This window comes from Cervus elaphus, chromosome 23, assembly GCF_910594005.1.
Source record: "Cervus elaphus chromosome 23, mCerEla1.1, whole genome shotgun sequence".
NCBI lineage: Eukaryota > Metazoa > Chordata > Mammalia > Artiodactyla > Cervidae > Cervus > Cervus elaphus.
Genome location: NC_057837.1, coordinates 39,774,154 through 39,800,709, shown reverse-complemented (window position 1 = coordinate 39,800,709; position 26,556 = coordinate 39,774,154). Strand labels below are relative to the sequence as shown.

At 44.4% G+C, this 26,556-nt stretch overlaps 1 protein-coding gene across 1 annotated transcript in view; it reads right to left on the bottom strand.

The window, feature by feature from the left end:
• Positions 1–26,556, bottom strand: part of CFAP61 (cilia and flagella associated protein 61) — a 242,944-nt gene that overhangs the window by 81,238 nt on the left and 135,150 nt on the right. Inside the window, exons 18-19 of the mRNA XM_043882897.1 lie at positions 23,166–23,293; positions 2,438–2,536 (exon numbers count right to left, since the gene is read on the bottom strand). Coding sequence (XP_043738832.1) covers positions 2,438–2,536; positions 23,166–23,293 — 227 coding nt within the window. The remainder of the gene's footprint in view (positions 1–2,437; positions 2,537–23,165; positions 23,294–26,556) is intronic.

Sequence of the window (26,556 nt, the reverse complement as noted above, 5' to 3'; positions counted from 1 at the left end):
TACACCCTGGTGGAGGGGACTTTGGTAGGTACTTTTTGAAGGTAACCATCATCCATTTGACATAATTTACTGAGCACCTGCTAAGTGTCGAACATCGTCCCAGACACTGGGACCCATCACTGAACAAAAAGGTAAAAAAAATTCCAGCCCTTGTGGAGTTTGCAATATAGCTGAAGGATTCAGAATCAACCATTTTAAAGGCAAATTGTATATTTACAAGGATTTCAGTAGTAAGGAAGAAAGCAGAGGAGGAGGACTGGAGTGTCCTGGAGAACTGGTTGCAGACAATTGTGTGGTCAGAATGGGTCTCGTGGAAAAACATAAGTCACTCAGTCATGTCCAACTCCGCAACCCTATGGACTGTAGCCCACCAGGCTCCTCTGTCCACGGAATTCCCCAGATAAGAATACTGGAGTGGGTTGCCATGCCCTTCTCCGGGGATCCTCCCAACCTAGGGATCAAACCTGGGTCTCCTGCAACGCAGGCAGATTCTTTACCATTTGAGCCACCGGGGAGTAAAGACCTCCAAGGTGGGGACTTGCCTCTTGTGTTTGAGAATCATTAAGGAGATTGGTGAGGCTACAGTGGAGAGAACAAGGGCAAACATAGTAAAAGAGGGGGTTAGAAGTGTCAGCAGAAAAGGACAGGCTTCAGACTGGATGGAGCATCTGGAACTTTCTGTGATGACAGAATCCTTCTGCAGCTGGCCTGTCTGATAGGAGAGCTACAAGCTACATGTGGTTAGTCGGCCACTTGAAAAGTGGCTCAAGTAATTGAAGGGCTGAACTTTAATCCCCCTGAACTGTAATTAATTGGAACTTAAGCAGCCACATGTGGCTTGCGGGGGCTGGACAGAGCAGCTCCTGGCCGCTGGTGAGCTGACGTGATCTGATTCACGTTTCTGCAGCCTTTTTCTGGCGACTGGGCCGATAGCATGGATGGGGGGGAAAAACAGGGGCAGAGGCACCAGGTGACCAACTGCCAGCCACACGCAGGTCCCTGCAGAATCAGGCCGGCAGAGTCTCACTCTCTATCTGTTCTCTTCTATTTTTTTTTTTTTTTTATCTGTTCTCTTCTAAAACACACCTGGCCTGGAGACTGACAGGAAACCTTGGCCAGGCTGACTGAATTACATTTGTTGTGAGACAATGATTCGGAACATGGGTATTTCCTGGGAATTGTGTCATTTGGAAAGACAGAAAGTGAGGGAAAGGGTGTGCATGGATTGACTGTCCTTGCTCAGCCAGGCATTAGACTGATTTTAACCCAAAACTCCAGTGAGGCTGGTTTAGCCAAGCATGATCCACAGTCAAATCCCTCAAAGCACAGAGAGATGAAGTCCCCTTTGTGGTGGGGGCAGAATCTGAACCCCCATCGACCTGGCTCCAAACCCAGCCCCTTCTGACGGTGCTCTGATGATGTCCTTACCAAAACCCTGAAGTTTATAGTCTGGTTTTAAAAGTACTGGGTCAAAATGAGCCTGGTTCTGCTGGCAAGGTGGCTGCTGATTTTGTCACTGTCTGACAGCAAAATCAGCCTTTTTCACAGAGGAAAGAGGATCCTTCTTCATGGATCTAAAATTAACACCACCACCACCCCCTAACCGAGAACAATTTCCTCCCTCGTTCCTGGAGAAACTGGGACATTGTTTCTAAAGGTAGGGAGCCTAATCATGCCTGTACCCAGGCTTTGCTCAGGAAATTAAAATGAGTGGAAGCTGAGTGATAATGAAATGGCATTTTCTAGAAAGGATGTTGTCAAAGACTGATTCTGCAGGGACAGAACATTGATGCTTGCCTTGATCAGCTCCAAAGACCTTTGCTTCATCAACCTCAGGTGGTAGAGGGCTGGGTGTGTCTGAGACCCTCTCCCCAGGGAGGCACCCAACCTTTAGCTCCCTCCAGCAGGTTGCCTGTTCTGATGCAAATACGGTCACCAAGCTCCCCTGCCCTGGAGTGTCACTCAGAACCTGAGTGTTGGTGGTGTCTGGGTCAGCAGACTCGTCTCAGATGTCTGGAACAGGCCAGCATCGTCCCAACCCTGCCATTCACTCTGAACTTGCATTTGCATCTCCTAAAGAGAGTCTGAACCCACAAGAAAAGCCCACCACTTCCCTTTTCTACTATTTAGCAGAAAAAGGACAGCACATAAATGAGGGCATTTAGGCGTCAGTATGAAAAAGCAGGGGAAGGATAAACTGGGGGTTTGGGATTAATAGATACACACTGCTATATACAAAATAGATAATCAACAAGGACCGACTGTGCAGCACAGGGCACCCTACTCAATATTCTGTAATAACTATATGGGAGAAGAATCTAAAAAAGAATGGATATATGTATAAATGGATCACTGTGCTATACACCTGAAACTAACACAACATTGTAAATCATCTTTACACTCATATAAAATAAACTTTTAAAAATGAAATTCATACTCATTTGCTAAAAATTTCCTTTGTTCATTGCCCAGAAGTTTTTTTCCTGGGAGTCCGTAGGTTGAAATCAAGGTGAGATTACTGAACTTCAGATGAGAGCTAAGGAGAAAGAAGAAAAAAAAAAAGGTAAAGCACAATTCTGTGAAAGTTCATTGTAATTCAACTGAACCTTATTTCACATGTCTTCTAATTGTTGCTGCTTTCGTTGACAATAGCAACTCTTTTTGCAAAAACCTTTCAAGAGAACCAACCATTTAAAGGAGAAAGAGGGCGTTGGAACAGCTAATGACACGAACTTCCCAAACTGCCATCTTGTGAAGGCAGAACATTAATTTTTAAAAATTTGCTTTTCAGAGTAAAACAAAATCAAACTGCAAATTAGGAGAAAGCAGGTAGATTTAGTGTAAGTCAAAATTGGGAAGATCTCCCGGAGAAGGGATAGGCTACCCACGCCAGTATTCATGGGCTTCCCTTATGGTTCAGATGGTAAAGAATCCACATGTAATGTGGGAGACCTGGGTTCCATCCCTGGGTGGGGAAGATCCCCTGGCGGAGGGCATGGCAATTCACTCCAGTACTCTTGCCTGGAGAATCCCCATGAACAGAGGAGCCTGGTAGGCTACAGTTCATGGGGTCGCAAAGAGTCAGACATGACTGAGCAACTAAGTGCGCGCGCGCACGCACGCACGCACACACACACGCACGCACACACACACGCACACACACACACACACACGCACACACGCACACACGCACACACACACACACACACACACACACACACACACACACACACACACACAAGCAAAGTTTGAGTTTCAGATGACTTCTGAGAAACAGCATGGAACCCTAACCACCAGAGTGAAAACTTGCTGAGTGCTTGCACTCAGGGGTTCTGCGAGGCCCTCCCCGAGTCCTTGAAGCAGTACTATTACTACCCTGACTTTACTGTGTGGAATGGAGGCAAAGCAATTTGCCCAAGACAGTACACCCAGGAAGTCTGGAGGTAGGATGTGAACCAGGTCATTTGGCTCCAGCATCTTCTCATCTAACCTTGGTCTCCACTGCCCTGTAAGACCCCAAACTGGACAAGGATGCAAAGGTCATCTAATTCCCACAGTCAACAATAGATTTATGACTTTCAGATGTTTGTCACTACTCAAATCAGGAGGCCACCGCATCACAGAGGAGAGAATGCTGGAGGATTCCTTTTGAGAGCAAAGCTGCCTTATATTTATTTGCATCAGGGTTTCCAGGGCTCAAGGTGCCCTTATGGGCATCGTCATAGAGATTAATCTTCAAGACAATTTCTGCTGGGGGCAGGAGGCAGGTTTGCATTTATCTGTATTTCAGACTGAAGAAAATCAAGGTTGGAAATAGTAGATAATTTCTTCATGGTCAGGAAGGTCAGAATCAGCTGGACCAGAAATGAAAACCTTGCCTTCTGACCCCAAGTAGCACCCACTGCATTCACCCAGGTTTCCCAGAGACCAGTGGCCTGCGGGGTGGTGAGCAGTCTACTTAGCACACATGTTAAGTGGGTGTTTCTCAGCGCTCCTTCCCTCTAGGTCTCCCTGAAATATTTACAGCTCTCCTGCTGGGCAGATCTACCCTCCAGGTCGAGTCAGCAACATTTTCTGGGTGACCTGATCTTCTCCTGGCCTTCAGCAGGACAAGGAAGGTATTTTTTTCCCCTAAAAATCTCTTCTTGGTTCACCCCTCCCCTTATACCAACCAATGTCAAAAAAGAAACCATCTCCAAGTTAGAGAAGAACACCTGCCCTCCTTACCCAGGAGGGAACTGGAAAATTTCCAAACGTGGAAATGCTATCAATTTGCTGACAATCTGTTAAGTACCATTAAAAGCTGGAGCCTTTTGGTGAGGGCACACACGGCCGGCAATGGAATAAACTCAACTGCACCTGACATTTAAAAGTAGCTAAATGTTATGAAAGGGTCTGCTCTAAAGTCTCTAGGGATGTGTGTCATTTAAAGGTGAATATTCTTATTTGATACAAAGAAAACCAAGAACATCTATCCTCTAACAATAATAATTTTGAATCCATTCAAATAACATAAAGGTTACAATTAACCCCAACTACTTAGGGCTGCCAGTCTGCAAAGACACCAATCATAGGCCTTTGATTTCTTACCATTTAATGGAAAATGCAAATAATAATATGTGTTTATACTCATGTGTGGTCAAAATTTATTTGGGCTTTGGAGGCTAAGTGATCAAAATGTGGTTTATGTATATAAATAACATCTATATGCAGGCCTCTTTCACATCTCTGTGTGAATAGGAGGCTTAGTGATTATTCAGCGATATCTTTTACAACAGAAACAATCTCTTTGGCACTGAATAATTTGAACTAACAACATGGACCACTTGTAAAATGACTTTAATTTGCCAAATTACTGCCCTGCATTGCCCTGAATTATATTATACAGTTAAAGGTTTCACCAAAAGATTAGAGGAGGGGCATTTTCTTAATTTTTATCTATTCATTAATTTTTATCTATTTTTATTTACTCCTCTGCTTTAGCTTCAGCCAAATTCCTTCTGTGCTCTCCCTTGTGGCTTCTCTGATTCTTCATCCACTCTTCAGGGTTGCCATTTCACCCTTTCTCATTCTCCTTACTATGCCCTGTCTCATTTTCTTTCTTTTTTTTTTCTTTTTTTTTTTTTGCCCTGTCTCATTTTCAAGTGAGAACACCTCCCATGTCATAAGGAAAACAGAAAAGAGCCCCCCACCCCGGCAGGACCCCTCCCCCATTTCCCTTTTTGCCACCTCCACATACTCCAACAAGAGCAATCTTCCTTCCCGCTCTGATTCAGAAGAGAGAGGTCCCCCATCCACCCTGTCTCCTCTTCAAGCTCCCCTCCTGTCTCTCCCAGCAAATTTCTCTTTCAGCTGTACTTAAGAAACCTGAAAGTGACCTGTCTCGTGCTGATACGGTGGAGCCATGCCATCAGCAGACCCTGCTTCTCTACTGCTCTTGCGTGCCTTCCATTCCTAAGGTCACCTCAGGTCCAAAGTGGCTCCTGCAGCTCCAGCCATCACATCCACCCTACATCCACACTATAGGCGGAAGGGAGGAGGAATGGGGAGCAGGGGTTGCTCTTTAAGGAGCTTCCCTGAAAGTCTCATGTGGTCCGTCCGCTGACATGGCAGAACTTAGTGACATGGCCTTATGTAGCAGCAAGGAAGGCTGGGAGATGTGGTTTTTCAAAGAGAAACACACTGGGTTTTCCAAGAACCACACTGCCCAGGGTTCTGTTATTAAGACAAAGTACAGAATAAATACTGGGCGGCAGCTAGAAGTCTCTACACACTGACTTGTAAAGGAATGGTGGGTGGGAATGAGGGAAGATCCTCATATTATCCAGGGTCCAGGCAGGAAGTGGACAGTCGACTCCACAGGGTTTGATTGAAGAAAAAGGCAGAGATGTGTGCAGGGTTCTGGGGCTCACCCATGGACTAGCAATGGTGGGTAAGGTGCCACTGCTGATGGTAATCCTGAGGAGGGAGGGCTGGAGGACATAGGGATGGCTGGGGCCATGGAGGAGGCCCCATCCAGAAGCTAACATATAGAACTCTCAATCTGAGACGGCACTGTCTTGAGGTTCTCCTTGAAGACTGCTTTCTTCACCATCTCCTCCTCCATGGCCCATCTACCCTTTGCCAAGCTTCCCAGGCTCCATGCTTAGCCTGGGATTGACCAGGTGATGGAATCGACCACCATGACTTCATCTTACATCTTTAAATTATACTTTTTTTCTGAGCTAGAAATCTAATTTCCAGATGCCCATCAGTCCTAATGTGGCCACTCCACAGGCATACCAAATTCAGTACGTGTCTAAACAATGGGATGGGTCTGTGGCCCCCTCCCACTTCTCTCTCAACTTCATCAAAGGCATGGTTAACTGATCACCTCTTAAGTTGGGAACCTGGGGCTCCTACCCTCCCTCTCCTTCCCCACAACTGGTCACCACGTCTAGTTATGTTTGCATTGTCCATGTCTCTTGAACACCCAACACCTGCCATTCTCAGGACACACTGCCTTAGCTCACCTTCTTGCCTAGAGAAAACAGTCCCAGGGTTAGTCTCTCTGGCACACGTATCTCTCCTGTCTATCTTCCTGGGAACTCTTTTTAAATTAAATCCAAGCTTAATTGTTCCTGGCTTAAAGTCCCCATATCTACTCAACACTTTGCTGAATGCAGAGCAGTGTGGCTAAGACCATGGGGTCAGGGGTCAGATTGCCTTACTGGACTCCTGGCTGGAGCACTTTCTAGCTCTTTGGCCTCAGGCAAGCTATTCAACCTTTCTGTGGCTCAGTTTCTGGCCTGTGAAATGAAAATAATAAAGCCTCACTCCTCATATGAGGGATGTGAGGATGAGATTAAATAGCACCTATAAAACACTGAGAATATCTCCTGTTACACTGAACATTTTCAATGCATGTTAATTATTTTTATGACCAAAACATTAAGTTCAAATTCATGAGCCTGGTATCTCAGTTCCTATGTTTGGGGCATAACCTTGCCTCCCCACTGTTCTTTGAAAGTCAACTTCTTGCAGTTCCATGAAGTTCCTGACTCTTTCATGCCTTTATATGAAATTACCACCAGCATTTCCATTTAATCTCCAACCTCATATCTTTCTGTGACAGCAATCTCTGTCAGCCTGATTTAGAAACATCCAAATATTTAATTTCTTAAATTTATAACTGAGTATCAGATACTCTTAGATAGTCATAGTACTCTTAGTTATAGTACTCTTAGGTACTCTTAGAATACTCTGAGAAAGTTATAAAATACTCTTAGATATAATACTCTTAGATAGTTACGGTGGCCCAGATAGTAAAGAATCCACCAGCATTGTGGGAGACCTGGGTTCGATTCCCATGTTGGTAAGATCCCCTGGCGAAGGAAATGGCAACCCACTCCAGTATTACTGCCTGAAGAATCCCATGGACAGAGGAGCCTGGTGGGCTGCAGTCCCTGGGGTCACCAAGAGTCAGACACAACTGAGCGACTTTCACAAGAGTATCAATCCACAATCATCATACTGTTTCTCATGTACATATAGATCTTAGCTTTTCTTCAGATGAAATATGGAGATAAAACATTTAAGGCTTTTATTCTTTCAATATTCAAAATTCAATATTATTTCAATATTCAATAATCAAAAAGTTCCTGCACACAGAAGAGGGGGTCACGGGGGCATTTGGGTATGGACATGTGCTAGACGAGATGGCAGAAGCAGTGGCACCTCGGAAAAGGCACTATCTTGGGTCTCACACTATCGGCTTTATGCGTGAAAACAAAATGTAGCATCACCGTGAGCCCTCCACTCTGAAATCAAAGGTCATCATGCCGTGGAACCAAAAAAAAAAAAAGAAAAAAAAAAGTTCAAGTGAAGTGCTCAGGCCAATGAAACATTAAACAAGTGCACCTGCATTTTCACAGCAGATAATTCCAGTGGGATTTCATGTTGCTGTGGATACAGAGGGAGGAACGGCTCAAAGACACTTGTGAGGCAGGGAGGGATTAGAGTATCCAGGGAAATAAGTAAAAGGTATTGCGTTTCATTCCATGCTTTAGAAGGACAGCTACAGAATTAGGTCTAAACGTTCTTATCCTTCACATAAAGAGGGTCACATTGCCAAGTTATGGTGAACACGATAAAAGAAACACAATGCTTCTCAGGTTTCTTACCCTTCTGGGCAGTAGAAACCTGTCAACCTGCCAGTGAATGCATATTATTTTTTATTTTTATGTTTTTGCTGATTTCCTGGGGGGGGTGCATAATTAGCACAACCAAAGCAAGTAATTTAATTAACTGTTTCCATTAATGGTTTTATTCAAACAAACAGATAATGTGGAGGGAAACCAATTATCCCATATCAATCTAAATGCTACACTTTAATTTACTAAAATCTCTGCTTTCTGAATCGCTCAGCACAATGACAAAAATATTTGCCAACTGAATGGTGAATCCCAGCTAGAGATGGATATTTAAGCAAACTGCACATTTGACTAGTCCAAGAATAACTCAGACTTAATCTGGTCTTAATGATACCACGTGATTTCACAAAATGAATAAAATGATGGAATTTCAAAGTTAGGAGTTATGTGGACTTACAATATGAGAGGAAAAATACAGGGAGAAAGCAAATCAAAGAGAAATATTTCTTATGAGTAGAGAACCTATTAAGAGAATCTAGCTTTTCTTCTGGAAAATGTTTAACTTCCTTCTGCAATATTTTTTCCTGCTTAGATTACAAAAGAGACTTTTGGACAATGTCCTTGACCACTGACTTCATTTTTGTTGTGTGAGTCAAAATGACACACAGCAGCTGCCTGTGTGGCCACAAAGCTCTCGGTAACTGTACACTCTGACCTCCGGGGGAAAACTGGATGGGTAGAAGCCTGTGATCAATGATCCTAAACCCTTTGAGAAGGGACGTAGTCAGTCTTCACCGAGTGGATGCTGTCTTGCATGTCTCCCCTGCTCCTGGAAGCCCCTGGAGGAACCAGGATGGAGCCCAGAGGAAAGGGCCAAGGAAGAAGTCGCTTAAACCTGCCTGTGTCCAGGCTTGTGTGTGGCGTCAAGGATCTCTTATCAACACTGGATCCACAATCAGGCACAATGTCCTGCCTGGCATGACCTTGGTGACCTGTGGATTCTCCAGGGACCTGGCAGGGGAGGGAGGCTAGTGGTTAGGATAAGGGGAGTTGGGCGGGGGAGACTTGGGGAGCAGGATCTCAGAGGAAAAGCTTATGTATCTGTGCATGAAGGTTAAAACATAATCCTTACCAAAAAAAAAAAAAAGAAAATGAGTGTAATGCTTGAAATGTCCATTGAACAAATGAGACCAAAATTTGGGAGTTCCAACAAAAAGAACAAAATAAAACTGACTTTTGCTTTATGATTTAGAGGGAGTGATTTAAGATGTTTTCCTCTCTACATACATGAAGTAAAAATGTCATTCCCTTCTCCAGTGGACCACGTTTTGTCAGAACTCTCCACCATGACCCGTCCATCTTGGGTGGCCCTACATGTCATGGCTCATGTTAGACAAGGCTATGGTCCATGTGATCAAACTGGTTAGTTTTCTGTGATTGTGGTTTCATTCTGTCTGCCTTCTGATGAAGAAGGATAAGTGGCAAACAAAACACGGTTCACTGGAGAAGGGAATAGCAAACCACTTCAGTATTCTTGTCTTTAGAACCCCATGAACAGTAGAAAAGGCAGAAAGATAGGACACTGAAAGACGAATTACTCAGGTCGCCAGGTGCCCAATAAGCTACTGGAGATCAGTGGAGAAATAACTCCAGAAAGAATGAAGAGATGGAGACGAAGCAAAAACAATACCCAGTTGTGGATGTGACTGGTGATGGAAGTAAAGTCCAATGCTGTAAAGAGCAATATTGCATAGGAACCTGGAATGTTAGGTCCATGAATCAAGGCAAATTGGAACTGGTCAAACAAGAGATGGCAAGAGTGAACATCGACATTCTAGGAATCAGTGAACTAAAATGGACTGGAATGGATGAATTTAACTCAGAGGACCATTATATCTACTACTGAGGGCAAGAATCCCTTAGAAGAAATGGAGTAGCCATCATAGTCAACAAAAGAGTCCAAAATGCCAGTATTTGGATGCAATCTCAAAAACAACAGAATGATCTCTGTTTGTTTCCATTCAATAACACGCTAATCCAAGTCTATGCCCTGACCAGTAATGCTGAAGAAGCTGAAGTTGAATGGTTCTATGAAGACCTACAAGATCTTCTAGAACTAACACCCAAAAAAGATGTCCTTTTCCTTATAGGGGACTGAAATGCAAAAGTAGGAAGTCAAGAAATACCTGGAGTAACAGGCAAATTTGGCCTTGGCGTGCAGAATAAAGCAGGGCAAAGCCTAATAGAGGTTTGTCAAGAAAATGTACTGGTCATAACAAACACCATCATCCAAAAACACAAGAGAAGACTCTATGCATGGACATCACCAGACGGTCAATACTGAAATCAGATTGATTATATTCCTTGCAGCCAAAGATGGAGAAGCTCTATATAGTCAGCAAAAAGAAGACCGGGAGCTGAGTGTGGCTCAATTTATGAACTCCTTATCATGAAATTCAGACTTACATTGAAGAAAGTAAGGAAAACCACTAGAACATTCAGGTATGACCTAAATCAAATCCCTTATGATTATACAGTGAAAATGAGAAATAAATACAAGGGGTTAAATCTGATAGACAGAGTGCCTGAAGAACTATGGAAGGAGGTTTGTGACACTGTATAGGAGGCAGTGATCAAGACCATCCCCAAGGGAAGAAATGCAAAAAGGCAAAATGGTTGTCTGAGGAGGCCTTACAAATAGCTGTGAAAAGAAGAGAAGCAAAAGGCAAAGGAGAAAAGGGAATATACCCATTTGAATGTAGAGTTCCAAAGAATAGCAAGGAGAGATAAGAAAGCCTTCCTCAGTGATCAATGCAAAGAAACAGAGGAAATCCATAGAACGGGAAAGACTAGAGATCTCTTCAAGAAAATTAAAGATACCAAGGGAACATTTCATGCAAAGATGGGCTCAATAAAGGACAGAAATGGTAGGGACCTAACAGAAGTAGAAGATATTAAGAAGAGGTGGCAACAATACACAGAAGAACTAAAAAAAGATCTTCATGACCCAGATAACCATGATGGTGTGATCACTCACCTAGAGCCAGACATCCTGGAGTGCGAAGTCAAGTGGGCCTTAGGAAGCATCACTACGAACAAAGCTAGTGGAGGTGGTGGAATTTCAGTTGAGCTATTTCAAATCCTAAAAGATGATGCTGTGAAAGTACTGTACTCAATATGCCAGCAAATTTGGAAAACTCAGTAGTGGCCACAGGACTGGAAAAGGTCAATTTTCATTCCAATCCCAAAGAAAGGCAATGTCAAAGAATGCTCAAACTACCACACAATTGCACTCATCTCACATGCTAGCAAAGTAATGATCAAAATTCTCCAAGCCAGGCTTCAACAGTACATGAACTGTGAACTTTCAGATGTTCAAACTGGATTTAGAAAAGGCAGAGCAAACAGAGATCAAATTGCCAACATCCGTTGGATCAAAGAAAAAGCAAGAGAATTCCAGAAATCGTCTACTTCTGCTTTATTGACTATGCCAACGCCTTTGTTGTGTGGATCACAACAAACTGTGGAAAATTCTTCAAGAGATGGTAATACCAGACCACCTGACCTGCCTCCTGAGAAATCTGTATGCAGGTCAAGAAGCAACAGTTAGAACTGGACATGGAACAACAGACTGGTTCCAAATCAGGAAAGGGGTATGTCAAAGCTGTATTTTGTCACCCTGCTTATTTAACTTATATGCAGAGTACATCATGAGAAATGCTGGGCTGGGTGAAAAACAAGCTGGAATCAAGATTGCTGGGAGAAATATCAATAACCTCAGATATGCAGATGACATCACACTTATGGCAGAAAGCAAAGAAGAACTAAAGAGCCACTTGATGAAAGTGAATGAGGAGAGTGAAAATGTTGGCTTAAAACTCAACATTCAGAAAATTAAGATCTTGGCATCTGGTCCCATCACTTCATGGCAAATAGATGGGAAACCAATGGAAACAGTGAGAGACTTTATTTGGGGGGGGCTCCAAAATCACTGCAGATGGTGACTGCAGCCATGAAATTAAAAGATGCTTGCTCCTTGGAAGAAAAGTTATGACCAACCTAGACAGCATATTAAAAAGCATATTACTTTGCCAACAAAGATCCATCTGGTCAAAGTTATGGCCTTTCCAGTAGTCATGTATGGATGTGAGAGCTGGACTATAAAGAAAGCTGAGTGCTGAAGAATTGATGCTTTTGAACTGTGGTGTTGGAGAAGACTCTTGAGAGTCCCTTGGATAGCAGGGAGATCCAACCAGTCCATCCTAAAGAAAATCAGTCCTGAATATTCACTGGAAGGACTGATGCTGAAGCTGAAACTCCAATACTTTGGCCACCTGATGCGAAGAACTGACTCATTGGAAAAGACCCTGATGCTGGGAAAGACTAAAGGTGGGAGGAGAAGGGGACGACAGAAGATGAGATGGTTGGATGGCATCACTGACTCAATGGCCATGAGTTTGAGTAAATCTGGGAGTTGGTGATGGACGGGGAGGCCTGGCGTGCTTCCCAGGGGTCGCAAAGTCCATGGGGTCACAAACAGTCAGACACAACTGAGCGACTGAACTGAACTGAAAAATGCCATACATTTATCCTTTGAGCATGTGCAAGGTATAAATACCAAGATGGCACCTATAAAAGGCAAACTGGAAACCCTTCACACACGAGAAATTGCAAAGTACAAGACAGAATCAGAATCATTCCTCAAGACTGGAAAAAACAGCATTGTGGGAATTCAATAGCAAATGAGAGGTGGCTTCCCTGGTGGTCAAGTGGCTAAGAATCTGCCTGCCAATGTAGGAGACACAGGTTCAGTCCCTGGTCTGGGAGGATTCCACATGCCATGGAGCAGCTAAGGCCGTGGGCCACAAGTACTGAATCCCATGAACCCTAGAGCCTGTGCTCTGCAACAAGAAGCCACCACAATGAGAAGCCCATGTGCCGCAACAAAGAGTAACCCCAACTTGCTACAGCTAGAGAAAGACCATGCAGCAACAAAGACCCAGTGCAGCCAAAAATAAAATAAAAATAAACAAATAAAAAGACCTGGATAGTTTTTTTTCCCATTTATTTTTATTAGTTGGAGGCTAATTACTTTACAATATTGTAGTGGTTTTTGTCATACATTGAGATGAATCAGCCATGGGTTTACATGTATTCCCCAACCTGATCCCCTCTCCCACCTCCCTCTCCACCCGATTCCTCTGGGTCTTCCCAGTGCACCAGCCCCGAGCACTTGTCTCATGCATCCAATCTGGGCTGGTGATCTGTTTCACCCTAGATAATATACATGTTTCGATGCTGTTCTCTTGAAACATCCCACCCTCGCCTTCTCCCACAGAGTCCAAAAGTCTGTTCTGCACATCTGTGTCTCTTTTTCTGTTTTGCATATAGGGTTATCGTTACCATCTTTCTAAATTCCATATATATGTGTTAGTATACTGTATTGGTCTTTATCTTTCTGGCTTACTTCACTCTGTATAAGGGGCTCCAGTTTCATCCATCTCATTAGAACTGATTCAAATGAATTCTTTTTAATGGCTGAGTAATATTCCATGGTGTATATGTACCACAGCTTCCTTATCCATTCGTCTGCTGATGGGCATCTAGGTTGCTTCCACGTCCTGGCTATTATAAACAGTGCTGCGATGAACATTGGGGTGCACGTGTCTCTTTTAGATCTGGTTTCCTCAGTGTGTATGCTCAGCAGTGGGATTGCTGGGTCATATGGCAGTTCTATTTCCAGTTTTTTAAGAAATCTCCACACTGGTCTCCATAGCGGCTGTACTAGTTTGCATTCCCACCAACAGTGTAAGAGGGTTCCCTTTTCTCTGCACCCTTTCCAGCATTTATCGCTTGTAGACTTTTGGATAGCAGCCATCCTGATTGGCGTGTAATGGTACCTCATTGTGGTTTTGATTTGCATTTCTCTAATAATGAGTGATGTTGAGCATCTTTTCATGTGTTTGTTAGCCATCTGTATGTCTTCTTTGGAGAAATGTCTGTTTAGTTCTTTGGCCCATTTTTTGATTGGGTCATTTATGAAGGACACTACATAATGATCAAAGGATCAATCCAAGAAGAAGATATAACAATTATAAATATATACGCACCCAACATAGGAGCACCGCAATATGTAAGGTAAACGCTAATGAGTATGAAAGAGGAAATTAATAGTAACACAATAATAGTGGGAGACTTTAATACCCCACTCACAACTATGGATAGATCAACTAGACAGAAAATTAACAAGGAAACACAAACTTTAAATGACACAATGGACCAGCTAGACCTAATTGATATCTATACGACATTTCACCCCAAAACAATCAACTTCACCTTTTTCTCAAGTGCACACGGAACCTTCTCCAGAATAGATCACATCCTGGGCCATAAATCTAGCCTTGGTAAATTAAAAAAAACTGAAATCATTCCAGTCATCTTTTCTGACCACAGTGCAGTAAGATTAGATCTCAATTACAGGAAAAAAATTATTAAAAATTCAAACATATGGAGGCTAAATAACACGCTTCTGAATAACCAACAAATCATAGAAGAAATCAAAATATGCATAGAAATGAATGAAAATGAAAACACAACAACCCAAAACCTCTGGATAGTTTTTAAAAAGCAAGTGAGATCACTTCCGGGTGGGGAGGGTGAGGAGGGTGCTCTGCTTTGGGCATATACTGGAGGTTAGGAAAGCTTTATTGACAGAGTCAGGGCAGGTTTCCTCATGCTCGGTGGGTATCTTCTTGGGCCTTCATTCTTAAGGGTGAATAGTTGAAGCATGAAGCTTTGTGAAATGCTTTCTACTGGGTCCAATTCAACACGTAACTACTATGAACCTGGGGCAATGGCTTCAGCTATACAATGTTTAATGATATGTTAACAATGATGCCTGGTAAGCCCCAAAGTAACGATGAGACTTAGAAGTTATATGATTTGTTGGGAATCAGAAAATGTGGTTTGGAAGACACAGCCCATAAAAACAGCTCAATTACAATGAGCAATCGCGGGGGGGGCAGGGGGGCGGCGAATAGGTTTCCTTATGGGTAAGACTGCCAAGTTTGAGGAAAAGTCTCCATAAATGGTGATTAAACCTGGCTATGTGTCAAAATTACCTGGTGAGTCTTAAAAATACACATTCCTTGGGTGCACTGCAACTCTGCTGGATTGTTACCACAGGAACAGGGTCTCAGGAAGCTGTCTTTTTATAACTACCACCTAGTCACCCTTACCCAGAAAAGTAGCTTTGATTATAGAATTGGAGAGTTTGGAATTTTTGCAAACTGTTGCTTATACAAAAAGTTGTTTTTTGAGTCACGAAGTCATGTCCGACTCTTTTGCTACCCCATGAACTGTAGCTCACCAGGCTCATCTGTCCATGGGATTTCCCAGGCAAGAGTACTGGAGTGGGTTGCCATTTCTTTCTCCAGGGGATCTTCCCTACCCAGGAACCTTCTTGCCCACTTTGTTCCCACTGAGGTTTCTGGTGGAGCAGAACGCCTGGGTTCTCTCTAGAGCCTCCAGGATGCCTGGGGACAGAGGTGGCAGGAGGTCAGGAAAGCCTCCTGACAGAGTTTTCTCTTCTTGCCTCTCTTCCCTCTGCCTTCGTCTAGACCCACGCACTTCGTTAAAGGGGTGCTGCTGCTGCTAAGTCGCTTCAGTCGTGTCCGACTCTGTGTGACCCCATAGACGGCAGCCCACCAGGCTCCCCCATCCCTGGGATTCTCCAGGCAAGAACACTGGAGAGGGTTGCCATTTCCTTCTCCAATGCATGAAAGTGAAAAGTGAAAGTGAAGTCGCTCAGTCGTGTCCCACTCTTCACGACCCCATGGACTGCAGCCTACCAGACTCCTCCGTCCATGGGATTTTCCAGGCAAGAGTACTGGAGTGGGTTGCCATTGCTTTCTCCGTCGTTAAAGGGCAATGGTATGAATATTAAGAAAAGAGAACACAGACTTCCCTGGTGGTCCAGTGGCTAAGACTCCATGCTCCCAGTGCAGGGGCCTGGGCTCCATCCTTGGTCAGGGAACTAGATGCTGCCTGCCACAACTAAGGCTGGGCACATCCAAATAAATAAATAAGTATTTTTAAAAACAGAAAGAAAGGAGAACAAACAAAAGGAACCAGGTTAGCAGGGGACCCCCTCACACACACACACATCCCTTGTAAATGATCCTCCTGCCTCAGTGCTTTCCTGCCTTCTCTGCCCAGGGTGACCGCCTGACCGTGGCAGCTGGAGGGACAGGATGGAAGCATAGCCCAAGAGTGACCAGATGGACAAGAACTGGTGGGTAAATACCTGCTTCCTTGAGCACAGAGGGACGGCTCCCAGCTGTGACCCCGCAGGTCCTGGCAGTGTCTACAATGACCCAAAGGCACATGATCTGGGGGCTTTGCTGGCTTCCCTGCCTGTCCCATCTCACCTGCTCACTCAGGGAGTTCTCAGAGATCACCTCCAAATAAACTACTGGCACCAAATTCTTCGTTTTCAGCATTTGCAGGAATGCAAACCAAGACAGGGGCCGATGTCATCATTTGAAAATGAGCTGACTGCAGAGGCTGGAGGCTGAGCAGCTGACTCTGTTACTGGTCCACATGTGTGGTTTATGTTTCATGTGATCATGGAGAAAGAGCTTCCTGTTTAACAACTTTTACCCCAGAGGCTCAGAGAACCCACAAAATATGGCAATTAGCTGATCCCCCCAAAAGGCCTGACATTGCTCAGAGAGGCTGCTTTCCTTTTGCTCTGGGAGCCTCTAAAGTGAGCCACTGGAGATGAGAAAAGATCTCCTGAAGGGAGCAGGAAGGAATGATGTCAGTAAGCGAAGATACTTTATTTTAACCTTAGTCACAGGCCACCTCAGAGATACTGTGGATTTGGTTCCAGACCCACAATAAAGCCAATATCTCAATAAAGTGAGTCACCTGTATTTTTTTTTTTTTTTGGCTTCCCAGTGCACACAAAAGTTATGTTTGAAAATACTATAGTCTATTCAGTGCGCAATAACATGATGTCTACAAAAACAACGTACTAACTAAAAAATACGTTTTTCCTATAAAATGCTAACCGTCATCTGACAATGCAGGGCTTCCACAGATTTTCAATTTATAAAAGAAATGCAGCATCTGCAAAATGCAGGAAAACCCAGGGATGCCTGTGCGCTTCAATACTAGGATCAGATTAGGAAAGCTGATGGTGACGAGGATGGCTCTGGATCAGTATTTTCTGGAGGCAGGATGTCAGCTCCTTCTGCCTGGGGAAGCACTATCCCCGCCCCTCACCTTCCCTCTCCCCAGGCCATCAGAGGGGCCTCTGTACCAGCCCTCCTCCCCCCTCCCCACACCCCTACCACAGGCCCCATCGTGGTGCCAACGCAACAAGAGGTGATACGTGACCTGCCCCAGGGATCTCTTGCCTGCTCCGCAGCAGGTGCCACGGCCCGGCTGCCACCCCGCATTTCCGGGGTACCCAGAGGGTGATCGGAGCCAGCACAGGGCCCTCAGTCCCTGGGGCAGAGGCTGGCAGCACACACAGGACAGCCAGCAACCTGTTCGCTGGGGTTCAGCTCTGAGATCGGCACGTAAGCACCACTTAATGAATCACCTAATTAGTGACAGGCCACACTGAAGACCTCAGCTGTCCTCAGACAAAGGTGGAGATAAGAAGCCTCATTAAGTTGCAAGCGCTCGGCTGCAGCAGCCAGATCCACAGTTACGCTGGGCGCGGCGTGGTCCTGCGCCACCTGATAGCGCGTGTTCCGGTCACCTGGCACAACTGCAGCCTCGCAAACGTGCCCTGCAGTTCGAAGCTGTTCTTAGTCACCTTGACATGCCCACAGGGATGTGGGATCAAGGCCCAGGTGGAAAACCAGAAATTTCACCCTGGGGTGAGATGACACGGTAGGAATTTTGACACCTCTTCCTGGGGGCAGGAGTGGAAGATGAGGCAGTGGGGGACCTGATGCCCACTGGAGCTCCCCGAGAACCAAAGGGCATCTTCCTCCAACCACCCAGAGTTGTGGGGACACCACCCGGGGCTGCTTTCAGTCACTGTCATCTCAGGGTTCATTCATGCGTTTCTCTAGGGCCATTAGAGGCTCCTCAAGAGATTCTTTACATCAGAATTCAATTAGGAAAGATTTTTAAGTAATGGATTAAAAGGAGCTGCTCCATAATTGGGAGTAAATAATATAATACACAAGGCATAGAGACACATGAGCTGAAACAGAATCAAACAGTAACTGCTTCAGCTCAGTGGCTTGACGACAAAGACAGAAGGAAGAAGCTGTTGTGTACAATTCTGGAAGATAAATTGTCTATCTGGGACACTGACAGTGGTGGGGCCTGAGGCTCTGTGTTTCTAATAAGCTCTCAGGAGATGCTGATCTTGCTGAAGTCCAGACCAAACTTTGGAGTAAAAAGGACATAAGATGAGTTCATAGACCCGGTTCTTATCCCATCCCCCTTTTTTGGTAGAGCATGTGCCATAATTCTTTTTTAAAAATGATTTTGGAGTACTGTTATAGAAAGCCCAACATTGTCAAAGCATTGCCTTTGGAGAGTTCTGCAGGAACAAGGAGCTGGTAAAAATATGACTGGCTATGAGGAAAGAGGTCCCTTGATTTCTGGAAAGAGCTTTCTGACTTCCTTGCAAAGCTCTCCTTTAGGACATGGCATTTCCCTGACAGATGATGGACGCTCCCCTCTGGACCTGGCTGTTGATCTGAGAACGCAGAGTTCCCTCTAGACTGAACTCTGACAGAGTTGGTGGCGCTCCTGGGGTCACAGCACCTCAGGTGGCAGGACTGGGGGTCCCCTGCCGTGAACCTCCCTCAGCAGGGGAGGAGGGCAGGACTGCAGCTCTGGTTGGCCGGAGAAGGGGACCGATGGCTGAGGCCAAGAGCATTCTGCCAAAAACCAGTGTTTGGGGTTTTAAGCAGAAGGACCAGGAAGGATAAGACCAAACAACTACACTGCCCAAGACAACACCTTTCCGTCCCAAAGGGCCAGGCAGCCAAACAAACACCACCTATCAATCATGAGAACTACAATTTTAATATAGCTCATGTCCATCACCTGAATGTCCTGGGCATGAAGAAAAACACAGCAAAGGGTCTTAAAAGTTCCCTTTCCCCTCCACTTCACTGCCCTCTATTCCACAGATGAGTGGGGTTTTCTACTCTATGCCCCCCACCTCAAGAAAGCTCCCTGGCATGCCTGCTGTCCTCCCCCTGCCCAGCCTCCGGCCCCCGGCAAGGTGGGTGATGGGGAAGGAGGCCAGGATGTGCCTGCCGGGTGAGGCCTGGGGGCCTGAACACGTTCCCTCCTCTGCCCTCTGTGGAGTTGTTCAGGCACAGCGCCCTCAGAAGACATTTGCACAAGACCTGGGTGCGGGGGATGGGGGGCAAGTTAGCTGAGCTTTTCCTCCACCCTGAATCACCCTGCCCCTTTCCCCTCTGTATCAGCCAGCCAGGGCTGGCTCAGGAAGGTCGACAGAAATCGTAGAAAGTCTAAGGCCACTCAACTCAGCACGAGAGGATTCACCAGGACCAGGAGGATGTGGACACACATGGCGGGTGGTGTGTGTCTCTAGAAATGCCTGCCAGTCATGTCACTGGGCACTGGAGGGCCCAGGAGGCCTTGCCCTTATGAGGACAAGAAGAAGTCGCCGAGCAATCCACTAGCCTGATGACCAGATAGGAAGGGGTGTCCTCTGAGCAGGTGTGGCTGTGGGTGGGGAGCAGCTGAGGACCAGACAGAATGCTGTACTAAAATCCAAAACCCCAAACACCCCCTCAACACTCCCCCCCATGTGGAGCTCACACCCAGGTATCTGTGTTAGTTGGTGGAAGTGAAAGTTGCTCAGCTGTGTCCGACTCTTTTGTGATCCTCTTTGCGTTTCTCCAGGCCAGAATACTGGAGTGGGTAGCCTTTCCCTTCTCCAGAGGATCTTCCCAACCCAGTGATAGAACCCAGGTCTCCCACATGGCAGGCGGATTCTTTACCAGCAGAGCCATCAGAGAAGCCCAAGAATACTGGAGTGGGCAGCCTATACCTTCTCCAGCGGATCTTCCCGACCCAGGAATCGAACTGGGGTCTCCTGTGTTGCAGGCGAGCTATGAGGGAAGCCCCCTGATGTGTTAGTTGGTGACTGTGGACAAATCACATCAACATCCTAGTTGGCACTTGGGGAAACAAGAACATGACAAGGCCAAGAACTTCTGCAAGGGCTGCTTTTGGTATCTGAAGAGGAGATCCAAGGTGCTTTGCAGTTTTTCCTGCATGTAAATAATGTACGAACAAAGAGTTGTGCTTGCTTTGTCACCAGATGACAGGATGACCAGATTTTCTGGAAAAAGAGGTTGCTGTACGGGGCCTCAGATGGATTTTCTGGGAACTACGGGGCCCCACCTGGGTTTAATAACACAGAGCAGGAGCACGGGAGGGCGACTCCTAAATCTTGCCTCCAAAATGTGGATTTAATCCTCACTGGAGGTCAGCGCTTGGTGAAAACGGTGTTTCTTCCATTTCATTCCAACTCGAATCATTTATAAAATCCAGTTCAAATGGCAGTTAAACTGTTAAGTAAAATCTACAGCAGGTTACTATGGTGATTGCTGATTTGAAATAATTAGAGAACATAATGAGAGAACTATTTCCTCTCTTCGGGATTAGATATCCGTAAACTGATACTGGTCTATTTTTAGTGGACGTAATCTGTGCAACGATGATAGAGAACCACGAGTGCTTTAAAATGCTTTAAAAAGGTCTGTCTGATTGAGGAATTTAATCAACCAAGTACTTATATTAAAATTTATACCTGTCTTTATTAAATCTAAGTTGATTCCATAAAAAGAAAATTATATGTGTATATATCAATGTAATCATTTTAAACAAGACATAATGACTGGATATATAGCTAAATTAAGATTTAAGATCTGTTTATGATAACTTCTTCTCTACTATAATTTCACAACTCCACCCAGATCATTCATCATTCAAAAATGGCTGCATACAACTGCTGTTCAGAATCTTAGGTGAGGAGTCCTGTCACAACAGGGAAGACCTCAGACTACAGAACGGCACAGGCAGTGAAAAGGAAGTTTCCTGAGTGCATCTCATGATTCCTTCCATGCAATGCAAGATTGCGGTGAACTGACCACAGTATTTAAAGCCTGTGAACTTTGTTCTAATTTCAATAAAGACAGGAGACTTATGGGACTTCCCTGGCTGTCCAGTGGCTAAGACTCTGTGCTCCCAATGCAGGGGGCCCGGGTACAATTCCTGCTCAGAGATCTAGACCCTGCATGCTGCAACTTAGAGTTGGCATGAATGTCGCAACGAAGATGGAAGATCCTGCGTGCTGCAACCAAGACTCAGTACTACCAAATATATATATATATACATATATATATATATATATATTTTTTTTAAATTAGGACTTCATTGGTGGTACAATGGATCTGAATCTGCCTGCCAACGCAGATGACATGGGGTCAATCCCTGGTCCAGGAAGATTCTACATGCCTCAGAGCAACTAAACCCGCATGCCACAACTACTGAGCTGGCACCCAGAGCCTGTGCTCTTCAGAAGAGAAGCCAGCACATCATAGCAAAGAGTAGCCCCTACTCACCACAACTAGAGGAAGCTCGTGCCCAGCAATGGTGACACAGCGCAACCAAAAATTAATTAATTAAAAAAATTAAAGACAGGTGACTTATATCTGGTTAACCAAGGGTATGTTCTGAATAAATGAACAAACTGGCTAGGAGGTGAAAAAAATCTTCCATTAAGTGTGAGGTCAGATGAGTAAACTAATCACCTGGGGTTAGCTCCTCCCCCTGTCCACCAGGAACAAACACCTTCTAGGGCGCCTTTCCTCTGCCCTTTTCCTTGTTTAGCCCTCACCACTCATCTAGTGGGGATACCTTGCCCCCTTTGCCCACTCCCCTCTTAGCACCTACAGTTTTGAACGGTAGCCAAAGTTTTCTCATGTGATCTTGAGCAAAAGATTTGGGTAAAGAAATAGATTCTCCTAACTTAGGAGTCTGCGGTTCCTCCAAACCAGGGTGTTTGAAAACACGCAGAGACTTTTTACAAAAGTAACCTGGATCTGAGAGAAGTCAGGCACACACTGGCAGTTCCGTGCTGGTGATGGAGATACCAGGCCACAGACACAAGTTGTTGGACAATAACCTGGGGCTCTTCCTGTTAATGAGGGACTGAAATTCGCTGATCAGATAGAAAGCTAGTAGGGGGAGCTGAGAAGCCTCAGGAACCACCTATCAGGACAATGGGCAGAAATTATGCATTTCTTCAAGGATAATAGAAAACAGCTCAAACAGATGCATGAACCTCAGTTGTCCTGGGGGAATGTACTCTGTCCCCTGGCACCCAAAATACAGGGGTCGAAAGAAACGTCCTGGCCTGCCTGCCACCTCTGAAGCCTGTTATTGATGCATAAAGTCAAAACTGGTCCATCCCCACACCTGTTTGATCACATAGAACATCTGTTAAAATACAAGCTCCCAGGGCCCTCCATGGGACTTTCTCCTTCCATATGTCTACAAGGTCTGGGAATCTACATTGTTAACAAATGCTCTAGGTGGTTCTTATAATTCAGCCAAAAAGTGAGCCCTAGTATAAAACCAGGATGAAAAACATCTTGAATTGGTCAGATTGACACATACTAGGCACTGCAGGCCACGTGGTCACATCTGCTCAAAGCTGCCACTGTATTAACAAAACAGAGACAAAACATAAATAGATGAGCATTACTGTGTTCCTGTAAAGTTTTATTTTCAAAAGCAGGTGGACCTGCTTTGACCTGAGAGGCCAGAGTTTGCCAACTTCTGATCTAGAATATTCCTCTGATTCTTTTTTTTTTTTTTCAAATTAATCTACATAGGTAAGGTATGTGAGGTGTCGAAAAAAAATCAGGTCTGTCTTTTCAAGGGACCCTCTCAGGTGTGGCAAGAGAAAGGCCCCTTTAAAAACAAACTAATAAATAAAGTAAAACAACTTACCAAAATACCAGTGTTTCTAGGAAGGAAATTCCAACATTGGATGCGCCAACGACAACAATCTTGGCATTGATGGTTATTTTAGGTTCCAATGATAGTTTTCTGTTTGTATGGTTCAAGGCATAACTCAACTGGAAAAAAGCACAAAGAGAAAAATGGACTTGAGGAAAACATAGCTGAGTCTGCATTCCCAAATTGGCAATTACTTAACCAGAATATTACCAGCACATCAAACTGAAAAATGCCCCTGTACAGCCCTGAGGAGATTTACAGGAAGGAATGTCAAATAAATTAATGTAAGAATATGGGAATATACCTAATACCTAGGCTGGTGCACATCAAAATGCTTAATCTAGATCACTTTTTATCTTATTATTAGCAGATGTTTCATATAGAACTGAGGCCATCTATGACTAGAGATGATAAAGTGAATAATCCCACAGGAAGACAGGCAAGCTGCTCCCTGAGAAACTGTGGTTTCATCAAAGACCCCAATCTTCCCTTCTGTCCAGGGTTTCCTGAGACTGTGAATGACTGGATTATAGTAGCCAGGTTCTTGATGGAAAGTATTAATTCTATTCAATTCTGCATCCCTCATAGCATATGGAGCACAGTAGGTGTCCAGTGATATTTATAGAATGACAAACGCATTGAATGACAAACATATTGAATGACAAACATACTGAATGACAAAAGCATATTGGATAATAAGGCTTGTTCAGTCTTTCAAATAACTTAGGGTCAGGGAGGACTCTTAGAAGCACAGAGAGTAACAGATGATCGTTTTAATGCCCGTGTTTGAAAAAATGACCTGAATTGATTTGTTTGGTTCACTTTCCTGCAGAGGCTTCAGTGGGAGCCTGAAATGTACAAGGGAAGGTTTTACTACAAGGAAGTGATGGGGTACTCTTGAAGAATGACAGACTAGAAAGTCTAGACTGTTTAGACTCTCCTTTCAGAAGACTTTGCTTCCAATTTTTAACTCATAAATTCAACAAAATTTTAATCTGATGCTTCCTGTGTGTCCAGACAATAACAGGGCTTGCAGCTGACTTTTCATCAGAAGCAATGGAGGCCAAGAGTCGGTGGAGTGATGTCCACACCAATGCATGTCTCCCATTCAAGTTCCTATTACATTAGCATTAACTCATCCTCTAGGTTAGAGACCTTCAAATCTAGTAGACCAAACCAGTTTTTAGTTTTCCCCCAATCCTGAGACCTCACGAGTTGGAAGTCTTAATGGTGAAGTCCTATGGAAAGTGAAGTTCCCACTTACTTTTGAGTGTCTGAGGCAGCATGCGGGGGGTGGGTCGCATGCTTTGCAATTCACCCAGGAACACGTGTGATCTAGAGGATAAATCCCCTCTCTCCAGCTCGAGCTAGCCCAGCAACACGAGGTAGAAAAATGTCTTGAGAAAATAAAGTATTAACAGAAATCCAAAACAAAGTTCCAAGATTTTAGACTCTCCCCATAATTAACATTGATGGTGCCTCCCAGCATCTATTTCACTCTCTCCCACATCTAATGAAGCACACCATGGATTATGGGAAAAGACAATCCACTCCCATCTTTAAGAGGGGACTCTGGTTGATACAAACCAGGTTGTATAATCCCACCCTTCTTGCTCAACAATGACCCAGAATAGACATGTGACCTCTGCTGGCATAATCAGAGTGAAGCTCAGGACTTCTTGTGTGATGATTTAAGAAGAAAAGCCTCTTGCCTTCCAGATGCCTTGAGGTATGTGAAGCCTGAAACAGTACAGTTGTCATGTCACCAAGAGGGAAATGATTCCGGGATGAAGCTCCAAGAGAATAACAAAGAAATAGAACAAGAATTTCTTTCAAATCCTACCTGAACCCCATGCTATCTTTGGGCTCTTCAGTTACAGGAGCAATAAGTATCAGTCAGGTATTGCCAAACAGTGTTACATAACAAACTGCCCCAAAATGCAGTGGTTTAAAACACTGCCATCTATTTTGACTCAGGTAACTCTGAGTCACCAGAAAGAAGGCTGATGTCAGTGGGATTCATCAGGGTTTGGCTTCACTCTGCAGTTTTCAGTTTGGCTTCACATGGTTCTCTTTTTTTTAATTTATCTATTATTGAGGTACAGTTAATGTACAATATAAGTTTCAGGTGTACAACTGAGTGAATCATGATTTTTCAAGGTTACACTCCATTTATAGTTATTATAAAATATTGGCTATATTCCCTGTGCTGTACAATATATTCTCATAGCTTATTTTACTTTTTTTTTTTTTTTAACTAAAACTCTTATTTTGTATTGGAGTACAGCCAACTAAAAATGTTTTGATAGTTTCAGGTGGACAGCAAAGAGACTCAGCTACAATATATAGATGTCCATTTTCCTACCTATCTTATCTTTTTTGGTGACAAAGAGCTGGGTCTGTCCTTCTCATGGCGGCAACGAAAGTGCAAGAAGGGTAAGTGAATAAGAAATACCGTTGCAACCCCATGGACTGTAGCCTGTTAGGCTCCTCTGTCCATGGAATTTTTCAGGCAAGAATACTGGACTGTGTTGCCATTTCCTCCTCCAGGGGATCTTCTCAACCCAAGGATTGAACCCACATTTCCTGTGTCTTCTGCACTGCAGGCAGATTCTTCACCTGCTGAACCATCAGGGAAGCCCACTTATTTCTTAATAAGGTATTAAAAAATATTGTTCATGGCCAAAGCAAGCCACAAGGCTGAGCCCAACACCCAAGAGATGGGGAAGCAGACTCCCCTGGAGTGGGAAGAATGTCAAAGTCACACACAAGGGTGCAGCCCAAGGAAGGAAGAAGCACTGGGGAGAAAGATGCAACCCGCCCTGTTTCCTTGATGGTTAGGCCAGTTTGTTTCTTTTACACGCAACTAAAAACTTCCTAAACTGATAGACTTTCTGAATGACAATAATGAATATACCATTTAGGTGAAAGAGTATCTCCTCTTCAAATAAATGTCACTCTGATTTGCCCTCTGAAAACTTCCCAGCATAGGCCAAAGAGGAGTTTTGTGAGAAAACTAGTTAACCCTGGTACATCTGGCTGCCGAAGTGGACTGTGTTCTGATTAACTTGCAGGACAAGCCTTGGCAGCAGCAGATTGGGTCTGGCAGTTTAGAGGGAAGAAGACAGAAAGCATAGCCCGTGGTATGATGGCATCTAATCGAAGGTCCAATTAACAGACTTAAGATGCAAGCATCTTCACAGAGGTCAGAACCCAAGATTCCTTCTATAGGAGGTATGTTCAGACATTCCCCTCTGCTGTCAGGAAGTGCACGTGGACACTGCAACACGGGCAGTCATGAAATTCCCTGGTAAAGAATGATACCTCATTGATGAAACAGTTCTTGAATCAAAGATACAAAGGCGGCCGGGGAACAGAGCAG